General features: G+C 37.4%; 1 protein-coding gene across 3 annotated transcripts in view; it reads right to left on the bottom strand.

Moving 5' to 3' along the window:
- Positions 1 to 327: 327 nt before the first annotated feature.
- Positions 328 to 16441, bottom strand: part of hook3 (hook microtubule-tethering protein 3) — a 31370-nt gene continuing 15256 nt past the window's right edge. Inside the window, exons 9-25 of one of the 3 annotated variants that reach the window (XM_041810622.1) lie at positions 15350 to 15412; positions 13882 to 14045; positions 13641 to 13781; positions 13123 to 13210; positions 12832 to 12945; positions 12583 to 12693; positions 12241 to 12325; positions 11281 to 11350; positions 8928 to 9068; positions 8441 to 8528; positions 7080 to 7114; positions 6869 to 6951; positions 6647 to 6747; positions 6448 to 6552; positions 6244 to 6315; positions 4934 to 5070; positions 328 to 4775 (exon numbers count right to left, since the gene is read on the bottom strand). In XM_041810622.1, coding sequence (XP_041666556.1) covers positions 4763 to 4775; positions 4934 to 5070; positions 6244 to 6315; positions 6448 to 6552; positions 6647 to 6747; positions 6869 to 6951; positions 7080 to 7114; positions 8441 to 8528; positions 8928 to 9068; positions 11281 to 11350; positions 12241 to 12325; positions 12583 to 12693; positions 12832 to 12945; positions 13123 to 13210; positions 13641 to 13781; positions 13882 to 14045; positions 15350 to 15412 — 1611 coding nt within the window. In that variant the 3' untranslated portion in view covers positions 328 to 4762. The remainder of the gene's footprint in view (positions 4776 to 4933; positions 5071 to 6243; positions 6316 to 6447; positions 6553 to 6646; positions 6748 to 6868; positions 6952 to 7079; positions 7115 to 8440; positions 8529 to 8927; positions 9069 to 11280; positions 11351 to 12240; positions 12326 to 12582; positions 12694 to 12831; positions 12946 to 13122; positions 13211 to 13640; positions 13782 to 13881; positions 14046 to 15349; positions 15413 to 16441) is intronic. The other 2 variants (XM_041810620.1, XM_041810623.1) reach the window with 2 other exon arrangements.

The following is a 16441-nucleotide window of genomic DNA, read 5'->3' as shown; positions in this document are numbered from 1 at the left end:
CAGCAGTTTTGGGATGTGATGTGGAATCATTCTCTCACCATGTGCTACTGCGTAGTCAACCGAGGTGGAAAAAGATCAAGAGTGATGTACTCAAGTAAAAGTACAGTTTCTCTGGTTAAAACTTAAATAGAAGTAAAAGAACTAAATTAAAATGAATTTAAAAAGTACAAGTACCCTTAAAAACTACTCACAGTCATTTGTGTAAATATAATAAGGAACTTTCCACCCCTGCCCCTTTCATAAAGAACCAACTTAAATGTATGTGGTATTGGCAGCATTAACAATATTTATATTTGTCATCATGCTGAATTAAAAAATAAAAATGTCATTTTTTTTTTTATACAAGCTTTATTTACAATGTCATGTCCAAGTTTTCCAAGTGTAGGAAGCACATTTTTATCAATAGGCCCATGTCGGACAGATACTCTATGAAATCCATCGAACTAGACATGAGTTTCATTTCTCATTCTCAAACAGCCAGACACCTCCTTTACCACTGTCACATAAATTATGTACATAATGTGTTTGTATACAAGCAATATAAAACTTGGCAAATGGAAGGTTATTTGCTACTTCAAATATGTAAAGAACAGTGTGCCAATGAGTAAAAAAATACAGCAAACACTGCACACGTTGTGATGGGTTCTGACCTGTTGACAGCCTGTTGTTGTTTTATCTCTTTAATACACTTTAACTGGCCCCCAGTGCAATAAGAAGTCAAGTAACACTCAGGAACACTGGGCATTATTGTTTCATCCTAGTTATTTTAGTAATACACCACATTGTGACCAAGTTTCTAACAGTTACTGCAATACTATTCTGTATTTTGTTCTAAATTGTCACTATTCTGGGAGGATTTGGGGTTGTAGCTTACAGTGTACTGTACAGCAGACTGTAGAGCTCAGGTTATAAACTTTTCCCAGCTTCTCACTGATGACCTGTTAAATCAAATAAATACAGACACATATATTGGCAACATAATGCAGTGACTGACTTATTTAGGGAGAACAAAAACAGAGGTTCAACAACATCCCTGATATAGATTTTAACAGTATAATGTGGATGTGTTCCAGTATATACATAGTTCCTGCCAAACCTGTGACTGATGGGTGTGGACGGTTGAAGAGTTGTGTGCCATGGAACTGACTGTTCAAGCTGTGCATCTTAATGAAAAGTGGAAATAGGCAAAAATGTTTTACCTCTGAAATTTGCAGCTGAATTTACAACGCACTACATTGCACAGTTTTGAATTACTGATATAAAATCATATGTAGAATCCATTTTGTCACAATGCAATTAAACCAATGCACTAATTTCATTGAATGTTAAAACCACCTGGATACCAAACCACTAACAAGGCTTTTCATTCAAACATTGCCCCAGTCTGTATTTTTATCAAGACACTAGCGTTTAATCATTGACAGGGTCACATTTTACAATCAAATCAATTACTTCGAAGTGTTAAGTGTGCTATTGTTGTAAATAAGAAAATATTTATGTATTTAATCAAATGTGAAAGGTTTTTTTCTTAGTATAGTGACTAAGAAACTCCCTGAAAAGTTCAGAGGTAAATGTTACCGTGCTGTTTCACACACATCTGAGCTGACACTAAAAACTGTCTTTTATTAGATGGAGAAATCTCCTCCCTCTGTTGCATAAGATTAAGTACTTAACAGTATTTTGATATAAGGAAACTACACATCCATTGTAACAGTATAAGTGGTGATATAATAATACTAGTAAAATAAAAATAAAAAATGAAAAACACTGCTGTACAAGCGGCAACAGAATAAATAAGCTATTAAGATAAAAATGCACAGCATGAATTAAAACAGGGTTACACATTATAACAACTGTGAGTAAAATGGGTTAAAAAAAAGAGGAGAAAACCCCATTGAGCCTACTCTATCCAAACATTACTTGTTTATTAAGAAATGATGTGGGTAAGACTTCTTAGACTTTACTTCTTCCTCTGAGGTTTGTCATCCATTCTTGTTTTATTTCCAAACCAAGGCACAATTATCAGGGGATAAAACGATCACTTTAAATAACTCTGTGGAAGTCAATGGAAATAAGATAAACACGGTCTCTGTGTTAATTCACAAAAATGAACGATTAGTATGATCTGCGAAGTGCGAAGGTTTAGAAAATGTTTTGGAAAAGAGAATGACTATCGATTAGTAGCATCTGATAACTGCTGCTATAATTCTAACCTTGTACATGTTTTAAAGCATTAGCCAACCAAATAAATGTACTGCACATTAGCTTACACAAGCTAATTTACAGTTTTAAATCCACTGTCTTATAAAAGTAGTATTATAATATTTTTTCCTTTTGGCAAAAATGCAGATATTTCCTACCAAGACCAAAAAAAAAAAAAACTATAATTCAGCCAACATCAGCAACATGTTATACGTACAATACTTCATCAGGCAATAGATGCAACACTGACAATCTAAAGACAAAACTGCAAGTCGGCTTAATGGGGTTTTCTACCTTGTATAAAAGAATATTTGTAACAGTTTTATTCATTTAAAAACACTGTTTTTTTGCACATCCTATGCTTATACTGCAAACTGTCCAGAAGAACGGCATCAAAGTAATGCCCAGTTAGCTCTTCCTCAGACTTTAACTTATTGTACTTGTCAACACTTGAGGTAAGTCCACTTTTATAAACATGTTGTGGAGAGGCCAAGCAGAACCATGACAACAAACACTTTGACATTGAAAGAGGACATGACCTTTTTTTTTTGTCATGCAGGCTGAATTTCAAGGCTACACCTCTCAAACATTTCACTCACACTAATGCCAACTCTCCTTAATCTATGCTGATAAAGACAGATTTGTGAAAATATATCATTGAGGTATCCCAAAGCAGCCAGCATGTTTAGTAGAACACAAGGACAAGAAAAACAAGGCCCATTAATTAGAAAACTACTGTATCGACAGACTTAACTGTCATGCTCTGCCCTTGTTGTAGATGGTTGTAACAGACAGTTGAATTGTAACAGACTTAATGCAGAGGAGAAACACAAGCAGGCATGTCCATGTGGAGTGAAGGAGGGACGAGAGATAAGAAGCAGAATGGAGAAGAGCCAGAGACAATAAGGAGTGTGGGAAAAAAAGTTAAAAGGGAGTCAAATTTAAGGGCAGGATGATTAGAGTTTTCTTTTCCCAAACTCAAGCCTCCTCAGGCTTGTCTTACGGTTATAATGCATGACACTGCAGAGGGTTGTTAGTGCTCATGCTCTTGCTGGTGTGCTGGTTATTTGCAGGCTTGAGTCAATGCAAAGTCATGCAAACAGTAGACAGGCAGGCAGGTAGTTCATGCATCTTTTGCCAAAGACAGGCAAGGCCAGTTCATTGGGGTTGCCATCATGCAGTGACATTGCTGTTGAAGGAGGAGAAAGAGAGATAACAGTCAAACAGCAAGGCCTGATGGTGTCAAGTTTTGGTCTTGAACAAACACAAGCAAAACAAATGAACAGGGTTAATTAAGCCTCCAAAGGTCCATCATGTCCATGATGAGCCTTTAACAAATAGCAATGTGAACAGAACAAAAAAATAAGGTTAACAGAAGGAACAGCTGCGACATGCATACCTTTTTAAACTTATGATGTAAAGACACATGGACGATACTGTGCACTGCTTTTTCAAAATAACCCAAACAGCCTTACTTCCATGGTAGGAACTGGCGCTAAAATGTTATTTAAAAAATAAATACGTCAGCTGCAATTAGCCACAACAAATAAATGCCTTATTGGCATTCAGGGCAATCTACAAACCAAATCCCTTTAACCAAAACAACCTCTTTAACTTTCTCACAACTTTTTCCTTAAAGGCTTCTCTGCCTACGTTGTGTGAGAAAGGATGCTTGATGTGATTTAAAGACTATACTGAGTTATTATCTTTGTGTCTCTATTTAATTAAACAGTATGGCACATAGGGTGTTGTCTGAAACAACCTATTAATGCTGGTAAATAGTGGTGAACGGGTGCCATTCCCACTCCGTGTCAGTGGCTCATGAAGATATAAATAATTAAAGACAACTGAACAGCACATTGATCTTTCCCACAATCTCTCCTATGTTGTCTGCACTAGCTGGAACTTGGCTGAAGAATTATTTTTTTACTTTTCTCAAGGAGGAAATACCACTGACAATGTTAAGTGTTTTTTCCCAAATCATGCGTCCTCTTACAACTTAGCAAGCAAATGGATCATTAACATGATGACTATACATTTTCTTATGTCTCTGTGTGTTTCCTCTACACTGATCTGATCAAATCATTATGGCATGGCAGAAGAACATATTTCCTACATTAAACACTACAGTCTCAACTCTGACTCTTGTAAATGACAACTGCTGTTACCTGCTTAAAGCTACATCTTTAAATTTAAAACTGTTAACACAAGACAGAAAATCTGGCGACTCCAGTCAAAAATAAGGTGAACCTCAAATGTCATCACAGCTACTGATGTGCATAAATACTGCATGGACAGGTAGAGTGATTCTTCTTAACAAAAATGGCAGACACTTGGTAGAAAAATGTGATTCTTCTCTGCCTTAGAGTCAACATGACTGGTTTGTAGAAAGTTAGCCTCAGAGTACAGGCTGAGGGAGGCCAGTGGGAAAAAGTCAGACCCTGTCAAATATGCTGGGCTGTGCAAGGGGGGAGAAGCCTGGCATCCCAGGTGTCAAGGTAAAATATGCTTAGTCAGGAAAAAAAGTGGTGTCAGATTTGGGCAGCCTTGCCTGGCATCTCTACCTCATGGATCTGATCAAGAAGAAAAACAGAAAATCAATATGCAAGGAAATAAGAAAGTCCATTAGAAATGATTGGTAATAGTGTGCCTCAAAAAAGGCACATCTACATAAGTTCACGGGATCTGTAAGGTAGCTAGTCGCTTTATTTTCTGCCCTGCTGCCATCTACCTGGCGGTAGTTGGCTGGACGTGGCCTGGGTAAGAGCGACGTGTGCTGGTGGCTTGTCTCTGCCGGGCCAGGAAGGACTGACCAGAACCGGTGTTTGCAAGTCTGTCTTCAGCCGCCTTCTTTTGCAGAGACATACCCTGGAGACAAATAAAGACAAAGTCTTATTTAATATGCCTTAATGGTTCATTTCTACAAAACATCAAATGCATATGGTCTTATTAACAAAATAAGAGCAGGAGGGAATGAAGACACATTCAAAGTCACAACAAAATCCTTGTCAGTCAATTTACTTAAATGAATTAGAAAAAAACACAAACACTAGCACCAGCTAAACTTCATGAACACTGCCACAGGCTACTGATCGGTTTGTAACAGTAGTAACATTTTGTTAATTTTACAGAAATATATATAAACAAACTGGGGGTGTAACTAGGTTTGTATCTTGCACTATTTCAAACAACAGATGTGTCTGAAAGGAAATATAAATTGGATATAAACCACCAATTCCTGTGCAGTGTCAAGGGAATTTGCTCAACCAGCCAGCCTCAGTGGCAGGTTAAAGCAGTATAACAGTCATTTATGGCAGGCTAAATCCTGATCTCCTGCTTGATCTGATTTGACTTCATTAGCAGAGGCTGGCAAGCCTATACACTCACTGGCCAAAGAACCCTGCCTCCACCTTCAGTGAGAGCTGTTGGCTGTGTTTACAAAAAGAACTCAAATCTCATCCTGTTGAAATTTTTACATGGATGAAGGAACATCACCTTCTGCTCAACCTGTCCAAGACTCTTGGACAAGATCTCTTTGGGTGAGCTTTTGAGATTCAGCCCACAACAGGGTTGTATCTCAGCAGGTGTGTGATTTATTCTTATTTAGTTCTCTGACTTTTCCTTTAGAGATGTGAAAATAATCAAAATAAAATAACATACAAATCTGTGGTTTTAGTTTACCCTTGGCAGTCACCTATAATGCTGTGTCTGGCTCAGCAATTTCAGACATGTGGCTGTAAATAATAAGCATTTTCATCATAATCCAAATGAATAAATCTCAAAGTAACTCACTGGATCAATAAATTTGGATATTTGTGTCCATAAAAATCATAAATAGTGCAGTTAGAATAGTCTTGTATTGTCCGACCAGGGGTTGAATCCCTAATTTAAGTGTGTTATGACTTATGTGTGACTAGTCTACATGACCAAGCTAAATATTTTTGTATATTATAGCTTTTTTCTAAAAAGGAAAAAACACTGTCAAAACTGCTGGCACATTTGACTAATGTAAAAGTCTCAGAATGTGGGAGTCCTTCTTACCATGTTGTACCAGGCTGAAACGATCAGCTTCTCCTCGTAATCTCTCTGGCCCTTTGTCTTGTCCATCTCTTTCTGTTTGGAGGAAACATAAAGCCACACAAAATAAGCAACAGACAGCTATGTAACTGAGATCATGTTGTACAGTTTAAAACGCTGTCTTCTCCAGTTAGCCACCTAAATCAGATCTGACTGAAACTTGATTACCTCTAGTGAGTGTAACATCCTCTCCTTCTCCTGTAGCTGGTTCTTCAGGGCCTGGACCTCTGGACCTGAACCTTGGTTTTGCTTGGGATCCAGGGTCCGAATGACCTGGAGTGGACACAATTAATCATTTCACCTACCAGTAAAAATCATCACTGCAGAAAAGGTAATTTACCAGTTGCTTTCAATAACATAAACTTACACTTTTCGCCTTTTCCAGGTATTTCTTATACCTCTCCTCCATCTGCTTCATGTCATCATCTTTCTTCTTCAATGCATCCTCTAGCTCCTCCACTCGTTGAGCTAAGAGAAAAAAAGGAGCATTAAAGCCTTCTTAAACACTTAAATAATAGTAGAAATGACCACAACAGAAAAGGGATAATTCCACTTCACATATTGAGAATGCAGCAGAGTTCAAACTCACAGCTGGCGTTATACTTGGGCTCCATTTCATCAATGAGGGCATTCTTCTTCAGTAACTCGTTGTTCAACTCTCGTAGTTTCTCCCTGAAGGGTTGACAAAGGACAAAAATCAAAATACCACTCCAAAAGTAGCTGAATAAGGCTTAAGAAGTTATTTTACATCATATTTTATGTCACTATGACAAAACAAAACATTCAAGTCAACAACTTACATGTGCTCCTCATATTTCTTCTTCAGGATGGAAGACTGAAAAATAACAGATCATTATTACATTTGGAAACATTTTGATCTAAACCACCTACAAATACTAAAAAGACACATTCCTCTTCTCATCCAGCAGAGGGCAGTGTAGAACTAAAAAGTGTGGACAATATCTGTGTTTTACTACAAGGGATGAGTGAAGTTCTTTCAGGCTGGACAATCAGAAATATTGACTGGCAAAGGAGTAGTTCTCCACTTTGAAACTTCTATGAGGAATTCTGATTACAAATGCAGATCTACTATCTAGCTGGTGTGGAAGGTGGTACGCAGAAAAAATTAAAATGAAAGCAGAATTACGCAGAGTACTTCTAGTTTAGAAATGTAATAACATCAAGGAAGAAGGAAAGTCATTATCTAGAGGGTAAATGAAATAGAAAACAGCTGGATTTTAAAGGTTTTCTAGGAAATGCTTTTCTACCTCTAACAGGAAAAGAAGAGCTGAGAAATTCTGACTCCAGGTGAAGAGGATAAAGCTCTCTTGTGTGTAGCATCTCAGTGTAATATATGCACAACAGCAGTAAAATGCATGGTACACGGCTAAAATTTGCCAAGTAGAGGGGTTTCCTGGCTGTTACATTACTTATCATTGACATGTGTAAAAAGACATGCTCTACACAGCATAAACAGATGATTATGTTCTCTTTTTAACAATGTGCAAATGGATTACATTCTGAGACACTACACATTTGTTGGAGGACATAAAAGACTAATCGCACACCCTGATTTAGATCATCTAACAAGGGGGAATATTTCATAAATTGCAAAAAATGTACTTACTATAGTCTGACAGTTGGAGCATGATTTAAAAGAAATTGCATGAGTACTTCACTTATTTTCAAGAAATGTTACACGTGGATGGTCTAATATGTTTTTTAAGTCAATATCTTATCCCATCTTTGTAGCCGTCATTTGACACTACCCCCTTCTACATAAATCTCAGAGTGATCAGTTTTGCCAGCATGTGTTTTTTTTTTCTTATTTTGTTCAAGTCAGAGCATGCATAAGATACGTAGATACTTTTTCTGATCATCTAAAGTGAAAAGGTAAATGTTTAAGGCAGGATTTACAATGATGGTGGGCTGCAAAAAATTCCAACTGAAAACAGTAAGCAAAAAGTTCATGATTTTAAATCTACAAAAGAGCTATACAAATAAACGTAATAGTTTAAAACATCTTTTAAAGTCAAGAGATGAGAAAATAAGCCCTCAGAAGGAGAGTTGTACTGCTTTTAATTGTTTGACTTGTTAACCAGGAGTGATGTGATGGCCTAATCCATGAACTGAACATATAAATGTAGAACAAGTGACTCACATCGTCTGCTTTGGAACCCTGTTCTTGAAGACTCTTCTGTAGCTCCTCTACTTGGCTCTGCTCTTCCATCAGGCGCTGGTTTATTAACCTAAATGAAAGGCACCAAATTTAAGTCTAAAATATGATTTTAATATAACACTGAACAAAATGAAAGCTGAACAGTGGTGGATTAAACATTGAGGAGGCCGCTTTTCACTGACATTCCAGTACAGACAAAGAAATGCTTTGTAGGAAAAATGTGAGATTGATCCATGTTCCAACACAAAGAAACAGCTCACACTGAAAATGTAGCTCTTGAAAGTGCAGAAATACACCAAAAGCTTTTAGAGTTTTACTAGATTTTTATTTTGATTTTTCTTATACATTTAAAGATGAGCATGAGCACCATCAAGTCAGGCCTTTAAGTCTTTTTCCAGGGCAACTGTAAAAAGGTTTATCTCTTAGTGCCAATGCTGCCTGGCTGCATGTTTCTGTTGTCTTTACTGACCTGTTCTCTGTCTCCAGTTCATTATTTCTCCTGTTAGAGTCCTCCAGTAGACTCTGCAACAGTGCAATCTTCTCATTGTCTGATCCTTCCTGGGCCAGCTTCAGCATCTTGTTCTCATGTTGCAGACGAATCAAATGCTCTCTGCAAAGAAACAAGATGATTGCAAGTACACAGTTTAAATTTGTTGCTCTTCCTCTGCACAAGTTCAGTTTAATTTCAGTAGATCTGATCGACTTTTACTCCATTTGTTAACATTTTTGCCACAATAAAATCAAAATAAGAATACGCAAATGTACAAAAAGTAAAATACACAAAACAGAAAGATAAGGATGTGGTGACAGCAGACAGTCTCTTTGTATGAAAACATTATCACAATGTAAGAGCTTGGTCATACTTTAAACGTGTCAGAGTGTTTTTACTTGTTTTTAAGAAAAGCATGTCCGTCATTTCAATCATCAGTCCAGGCACCGAACACATAAGCTTGTTTGATACTACAAAAACTTTACCCGAACCATCTCTTAGATCAAATTTTTGAGGGTGTGGTTGTTGACTCGATTCCTGTTGAGGAACTGGCTAAATGTTTCCAGATGAACTCACAGCTGCTAGTCAGAAGAGGGTCGGCCAGGAAAAGCAGTTGAAGACTTGAGAGAATCTCCTAATATCGCTTTCTGGATAAATTATTATGTAAGCACAACTACATTTCTTCTGGTAGAGGTCTGATTCTGCTATTCTATAGCAGAGTGAGATAAAAACTACAGTCAGACATGTTTTTTCTTGTTTTATATTTTACAGAAAGACCCGACTGATCTATCGCAGATACTGCTTAAAAAGGAGGAATCTGGCTGAATGAAGAGTTTTCGCACCCTCAGAAAACCAACTGACATGAATCCCCAAAAGACAGCTGCTAATTTCATATCATGATTTTTCTCTCTACTTTATATCTTGGATGAAATATCAGTATTGCATTATCTTACAGCAAATGACATCACTCCAGCCTTCAATACATCATCCTTACAGTACTTCTTGAGCACTTCTTGAGAATTGGCTTCCTGTACAGAAATAAATCAAGTTTTCCATTGTCTTGTAGGAAGAGAATAGTTGAAGCTGTGCTCCTTTCAGTTATTGATTATGGAGATGTAATTTACAGGCATGCAGCAGCTTCAACGCTCAGGCTCTTGAACACTGTCTATCACTCTGGTTTAGATTTATAACTGGTGATGGATACAGCACTCATCATTGTGTCCTATATGAGAAGGCTGGTTGACCCTCCCTTGAAAACAGGCGCAACAGACATTGTTTTTTAATACATTTTTAAAGCCTTCATTGGAAAACTACCACCTTACATCTTAGACTTGTTGGAGTGGAGTTCAAGCTCTAACACGACCGGCTCCACTGGTTGGTTAGTTCTTACAGTTCCCCGAGCTTTTACTGAACTTGGTAAAACTGCATTTTCCTTCGATGCTCCAAGCTCATGGAACAAACTCCAACAAACTCTAAAGACTGAAGTCCTAACCTCTCTTGCAGAGTTTAAGACCTTGGTTTCCAGTCATTTTGTTTCCAAATGTGATTGTTTTGATTGATTTCTGCTGGTTTTGACTGTTGTTTTTTCTTGCTTGTTTTAATGTGCTTGTAATCTTGATGACACTGGAAATGAGGGATACCTCAATGTCCATTTAAGAATAAATAAAGGTTTGAATTGAACTGAATTGAGTGTTGTGAATAGCTGGCCTGCACCTGGTTACCTTGATTCTAATCGTTTTTTTCCTATTTTTAGATTTTAGTAGACAAGAATTACAAGGTAAATTCTTGGTTCAATAAATAACCAGGCACAGTATACTGCCAGCAGAGAACCCAGCCCTCTTGGAAAGCAGCAGTCAAGCTGATGTAACTCTCACACACTCTACTATTACATAAGTCACTACAGACAGGCCAAACTCGTCTACCTTACAACGGAAGAGAAAAGAAGAGGGACAGGCAATAAACACCATCTGACTGCAAACTGAACAACAACATGACAGACAAACTAAACTCAAAACACACTGACGGGTACCCACACAGACAAGCTCAGAAACACCTGCAGGGGAACCAGCTGAGGTGTGTTTGAGCAGCAAAATCCCAGCATAAGATACCATTCATCTTTGGAAACAAACTACTTTTGAAAAAATATGGATGACAATCCATTTGAACCAAAACTCAAATCCTTCTTATTGACACATGCAGTACTTTGATGTCATATTTCTCCCCCATAAAGGCCTCACCATTTACTTATCTGCAGCAGGTAAGTACTAAATATGTTCCAAAAAATTTCATATCATCAACAAACCAAAAAAATCACACGGATATAAATTCATACCGAATTTCTGGGGTGGTGATCTCTGCAGCCAAAGAATCAGAGCCATCATTGCTTGTCAACGGGAACAAACCTAAAACATATAGAAGTCAGTGTTATTGCATGGTAAACAAAAAGTAGCCATATTCCACTTAAAACAGTGGTTCCAAACTTTTTTCTGCCGGGTCCCTCTTTGGCAGATTATAACAATTTAAACATTTTGAAGTCGACCTACCCACAACCACACACATCAAAACATTAACATAACACTGATATACACTGAAAACCCTGTCAGTAATGCTCTCAGCTTATGGATTCCTGAAGTTTAAGGGTTTTGCTACAATATTTTTCTGCAAAAAGCACAGAATAGCTACTTCAGTAAGTAACAACAAACTGAGAAAAATAAGTGGCTATCACAGTGAACGCAACTAAAAGTATTCCTGCAACATAAAACTTCCACATTTTCAGGATGTCAATAGATCATTGCTTTAAACAGATGTGTTTGAATCTAAATCAACTCCTTAAAAATGATACATTTTTAAAAGTTATGCTTACAGTCCTGCTATAATTTCAATTACATTCTGAGCTTGTTATGCGCTGCTGAGCTTCTGTGCTGTTAGACTGGCAGCTTTACTTCATTCTCAGTGTCCAGCTTTGATTCATATTTTGTCTTGATTGAGGCAACTCCACAAAAACCTCTCACATGGCAAGGCAAAGGACAGAGTGCGGCTCTCTTCACTGCATAGGTAAAAATGAGAACTACATATACATGTGATGTTTTTCCTCCCTTTGTTTAGTTGTTATGTCTGGTGTAGATTTATTGTTAGCAGTACCTGGACGTCCTTTCACAAAATTTGCATAGTTTTGGTTGCATTGAAAAACACTGTACATTGTTTTCTTCTAGCCACCCCCATCCCAGGGACCACAGGCCTCACTTCTTAAGAGAAGTGCCAGCTCAGCCTCTGTTTAGGAACCACTGTCTACCTGATGTAAGCTGTCCCTCCTGGGCTTGCACACAATGCAACTCCTCAATAGTCTCCTTCAGAGAGTCCCTCTCCGTCCGCATACGCTAAAAAGGAGAAACAAGAGGTGAAAGAAGTTAGAACAGAAATGGTCCGATAGAGAGTAGTAGAATTCAAAATCTCCAAAGTGCATACTGAATCCTTCAATCAATCCACTAATTTTCTAAAGCTGCGGTATATTCCTACTTATCAAACAGTGTGCTACATTAAGAAGTCAGACACACCTTTCTGCTTTAAATTATTCTGGTTAGATATACAAAATTTGTTTTGATTTACTTGTAGAAGTAAAATGAGTTGTACATACATCTTTTTCTTTTTGTAAAGCGTCCACTTTCTCTTTGACCCGTTTGTACTCAAACTCCATCTTGTCTGCCTTTTTAGACTCTTCAGACAGCCGGTTCTGGAGTTCGACCATCTGCAAAGAAACCAGCAGTTAATGAGCAGTCATTAGCACTAAAAGCGTGTATGTAAGTATTATGAGAGGTGATAGCTGGGGTACATATAGCAATCAGAGGCCATGCAAATTATAATGAGTCACAAGATGCCTGGGTACCTGTCTCTTGTATGTCTCCAATTGGCTTTTTGCTGCATTCGCCTTCCGTAGCTCTTCTTCTAAACCAACATTTGTCTGCATTAACGCTGTGTTCTTCTCCTCCATAAGTTTATTCTATAACAAAAAAGACAAAAATATACGTTCACATTTTGCTGTGTAACTTAACATTATTGCCAGTTGTATCCTAAACTGGAGTGATGTTTTAAATTGATGTTTTGAACAAAATATGTGGGACTATTCCTATTAAATAAGGTTTTTTTTTCTGTCCGCTTTCTGTGTATGATAGTTCACCTGTCTCCTGAGGAGCCCCATATCCTCCAGTTTCTTTTTGTAGTGTTCCACTGTTCCCTCCAGCTTTGACACTTTGTCTGATGAATGCCTGAGAGGTAAACAACAGGTGCTTTTATTTGCGATTCATCTACAAAGGAAAGGCTTTGTTTCTGTGGCAACACACCAGAGACAACAGAAGTATGAAATAACAGAAAAAGCGCTCAAAATATATTTTTTCTTTTAAGTCAACTTTTGTTTTTCAATCCCAGTGTTCAGTTCCATTAGTAGTTGCTGCAACAGTACTTGAGTCATCTGTATCACGTATCAGGGTACCACAATCTTGGTTTTGTCAGCAATACTTATTTTTTAATAATCAGTGTGATGGAGCTTCAAAGAAATTATAAAAAGCACAAGAAAAACTTTCATTACCTCCAAAATCTTTAGAATAAAATCCAAGCATTTTCTATACACTGCAAACTAATTGAAGTGCAACATAAACATCATATGTACTTGAGTTAAATACTGCATCCCTGTCTTACCTGAGGACATCCATTTCATCTTTAAGAGACTGGGCCTCATCAGCCAGGGACGTAAGCTCTTCATTCTGTGATTTAACATCTAACAGCTCTTTCTCAAGTTCTTCACACCGGATCCGGTAGTCATCTTTTGCTGCCTCCAACCTACAAAGAAAGAACGATTATCACACATAAGAGCTGAAAATCTGTGACATCCACATCAGTCCACTCATGTCTTCTTTTTATGTTCATTTTATCCTTGTACCTGAAAGTTTCCTCCTGTAGTTGCTCCAGCTGTGTCTGCAGCTGGAGGTGTCTGCGGCCAGCAGGGCTGTTTATATCCTCTATGGAGTCAGACTGGTTAAGTCTCTCCATCAGGACCTGGTTTTCAGCAAGCAAACTACTCTTTTCTTCTTGAAGGGCTGCGACCTTTGGGACAGAAGAGATCAAAAAGGAAGAAAAAGAGTGGAAATAAAAAAAGAAAAAGGAATAGAAAGGGCAGAAAGAAATGGTTCAGTATGAAGATAAATTGATTCAGATGAGGAGAGAGAATGTAAGGAATGAGATGAAGAGGTGAAAATCAGTGGGAAAGGGGTTAAAAAACAGAGGGATGAGAATGAGCATGAGGGGTAAAGAGAGGGGAGGATGGAAAGGATGTTCAGATGTAGAGAAGAGAGGAGAAGAAAGGAGACAAGTTAGAAAAAATGGTTCCATGAAATCTAAAACTGAGGGTCTCAAGCATATGTGCAATCAACCAATGCAGTTATTTTCAATCACTCCACTCTGGTAATACAGCAAGCACACTGTAAACACCTTATCAAGGCAAACCAATAAACTCTAACATGGCAGAGAGGGCTGGTTTGATGTTGTCTTCTCAATGTGATTGACAGGAAATCAAACTCCACACAGAGCAAAGCAGAAGCTGTTCATCTTGGAATGAGACTAATATAAAAGCCTAGTGCCCTTCAAAAACTCAAAGAACTGACCTATATTTTCTGCTAAACTTTGTTTTAAACCATAAATTGACATTTTACTACACCTGATACATTTTAGCATTTAGGAATCCAATGTATCAGATTCAAAAGGTTGTGGCATTGCCATGTGGAAGTTTTGAGCAAAAAGTAGCATTATTATGATTTTTTTCACAGCTCAAAAAGGAAAATGGATTCAATTTAGCTGTATTAATTCTCAAAAAGAGAATAAGGTGTTATAAAAACACTTGATTCCAACAAATAAAAACTTGTGTTGTGTACTGTACTGACAGGTTTGTGTTTTAAAGCAAAAGCTAAATAGAAGGATCTTTTAGAATAATAAATGGTAACAATTTTCCTGTAAAAATGTCGCATTTGTTCAGCATGTCAAGAGAAATGATGCCTTCCTTTGTCCAAAAGCCACAAACTCATACTTTCTAGTGCTGCTGTGGTAGAGCATGAAACACACAAAGGTCAGAAGGCAGAGGGTAATTAGTGATGGGGTGACAACTGACACACCCACATAAAAACTGCAGCTGTGGCTGGTGTGCCCCGAGAGGACCACATGTACACGGTGCACAAACACTTGTGCACAAACGTGTACACATAAACATGCACACATAATCAGGAGAGGAGGGGAGGGGGTCTGGATTCCAGAGGGGATGCTGGTGCAAGCAGACTGAAAAAAATCCAGGACTATTAGACACACAACACACCATTAATGTAAAATAGAGACAGGAAGAAAAGAAAGATTGGATTTACCCTCTCTTCTAGCTCATTTAACTCTAACCTCAGTCTATCACGCTCTTCTTGGACATGGAGGGCCTTTAAAGCAAGGCACAGTATTGAAATAGTCAGGAAATAGGAGACACAACAGGAGAGAGAATGTAACCTTTAAACTACAGCTCCATTTTCTGCAAAAATAAACTTAACAGAACACAAATGTTGACTAATATGTCAGTTAAACAGTCATCTGCTGTCATTAGTTCATCAAAACACAAAAAAATGTCAATAGCTAAGACTGTCGAAATAAAAATATTTAAATCTGATGATTAAGAAAGTTTAGAATATATTATAGAAACGTTTCCACTGAGGCAACAGTATATTTATGCAAAAAAGGGAGCTGCTTTTAAAGTATTCTGGAAAGAAAAGCTGTAGATATATTAAGTATGAACAATCAGATAGTAAGAGTTAAAAATCTTTTACAGAAATGGTGAGAAAAAAACATTTAATTTAGTGGAAGAAGGACTACTGGGGTATATATAACATGCTATTTTTTCCATACATTGTTCTTAACATGAACTTTTAGGTACATTTCTTAGCACTTCAGTTACCGTAAAATCCAGAATACAGGTCAGCCTGTTATATAAGCCACCGTCTGTTTCTGGACTCTTCCATGCAAGTACTCAAAAATGCTGAGGTTCCAAGATCAGACAAAAGCGGGCACACTCAGGGTGGTGAAATAAAAGGTTTAAACAATTTCCTTGTTGTTGCTAGATCTATAATGTGCAGTTTAGTACCATCTGCTGATTCAATTTAGAGTAGGGCTAAGTTTTTAATCAAAATTTCAATTAAATACCAATATGGCCCACTGCAATTTTCAAATCGCAGAAGGTACAATATTTTTTGATTGAAATGTGTATCAAAATACAAGTTTTAAGCTTTTTTGCAGCAGAGATGTTTCACTCTACACATTATGCAAACATTCAAGTGTCCATTTTTTTTAGAATAGTTTACAAAAAATCCTACTTTCCTTGTTGCTGTATACAATTGTCTTACTAAAAATGAGGAAAAAAACATTATGCCTTTCAAACAACCATTCAAATTGAGTTTGCAATGAGTTAGACTGATAGC

Source organism: Cheilinus undulatus, linkage group 17 (assembly GCF_018320785.1).
Source record: "Cheilinus undulatus linkage group 17, ASM1832078v1, whole genome shotgun sequence".
NCBI classification, from domain to species: domain Eukaryota; kingdom Metazoa; phylum Chordata; class Actinopteri; order Labriformes; family Labridae; genus Cheilinus; species Cheilinus undulatus.
The sequence above is the reverse complement of the archived record's forward strand: the minus strand, read 5'-3'. Positions and strand labels throughout refer to the sequence as shown.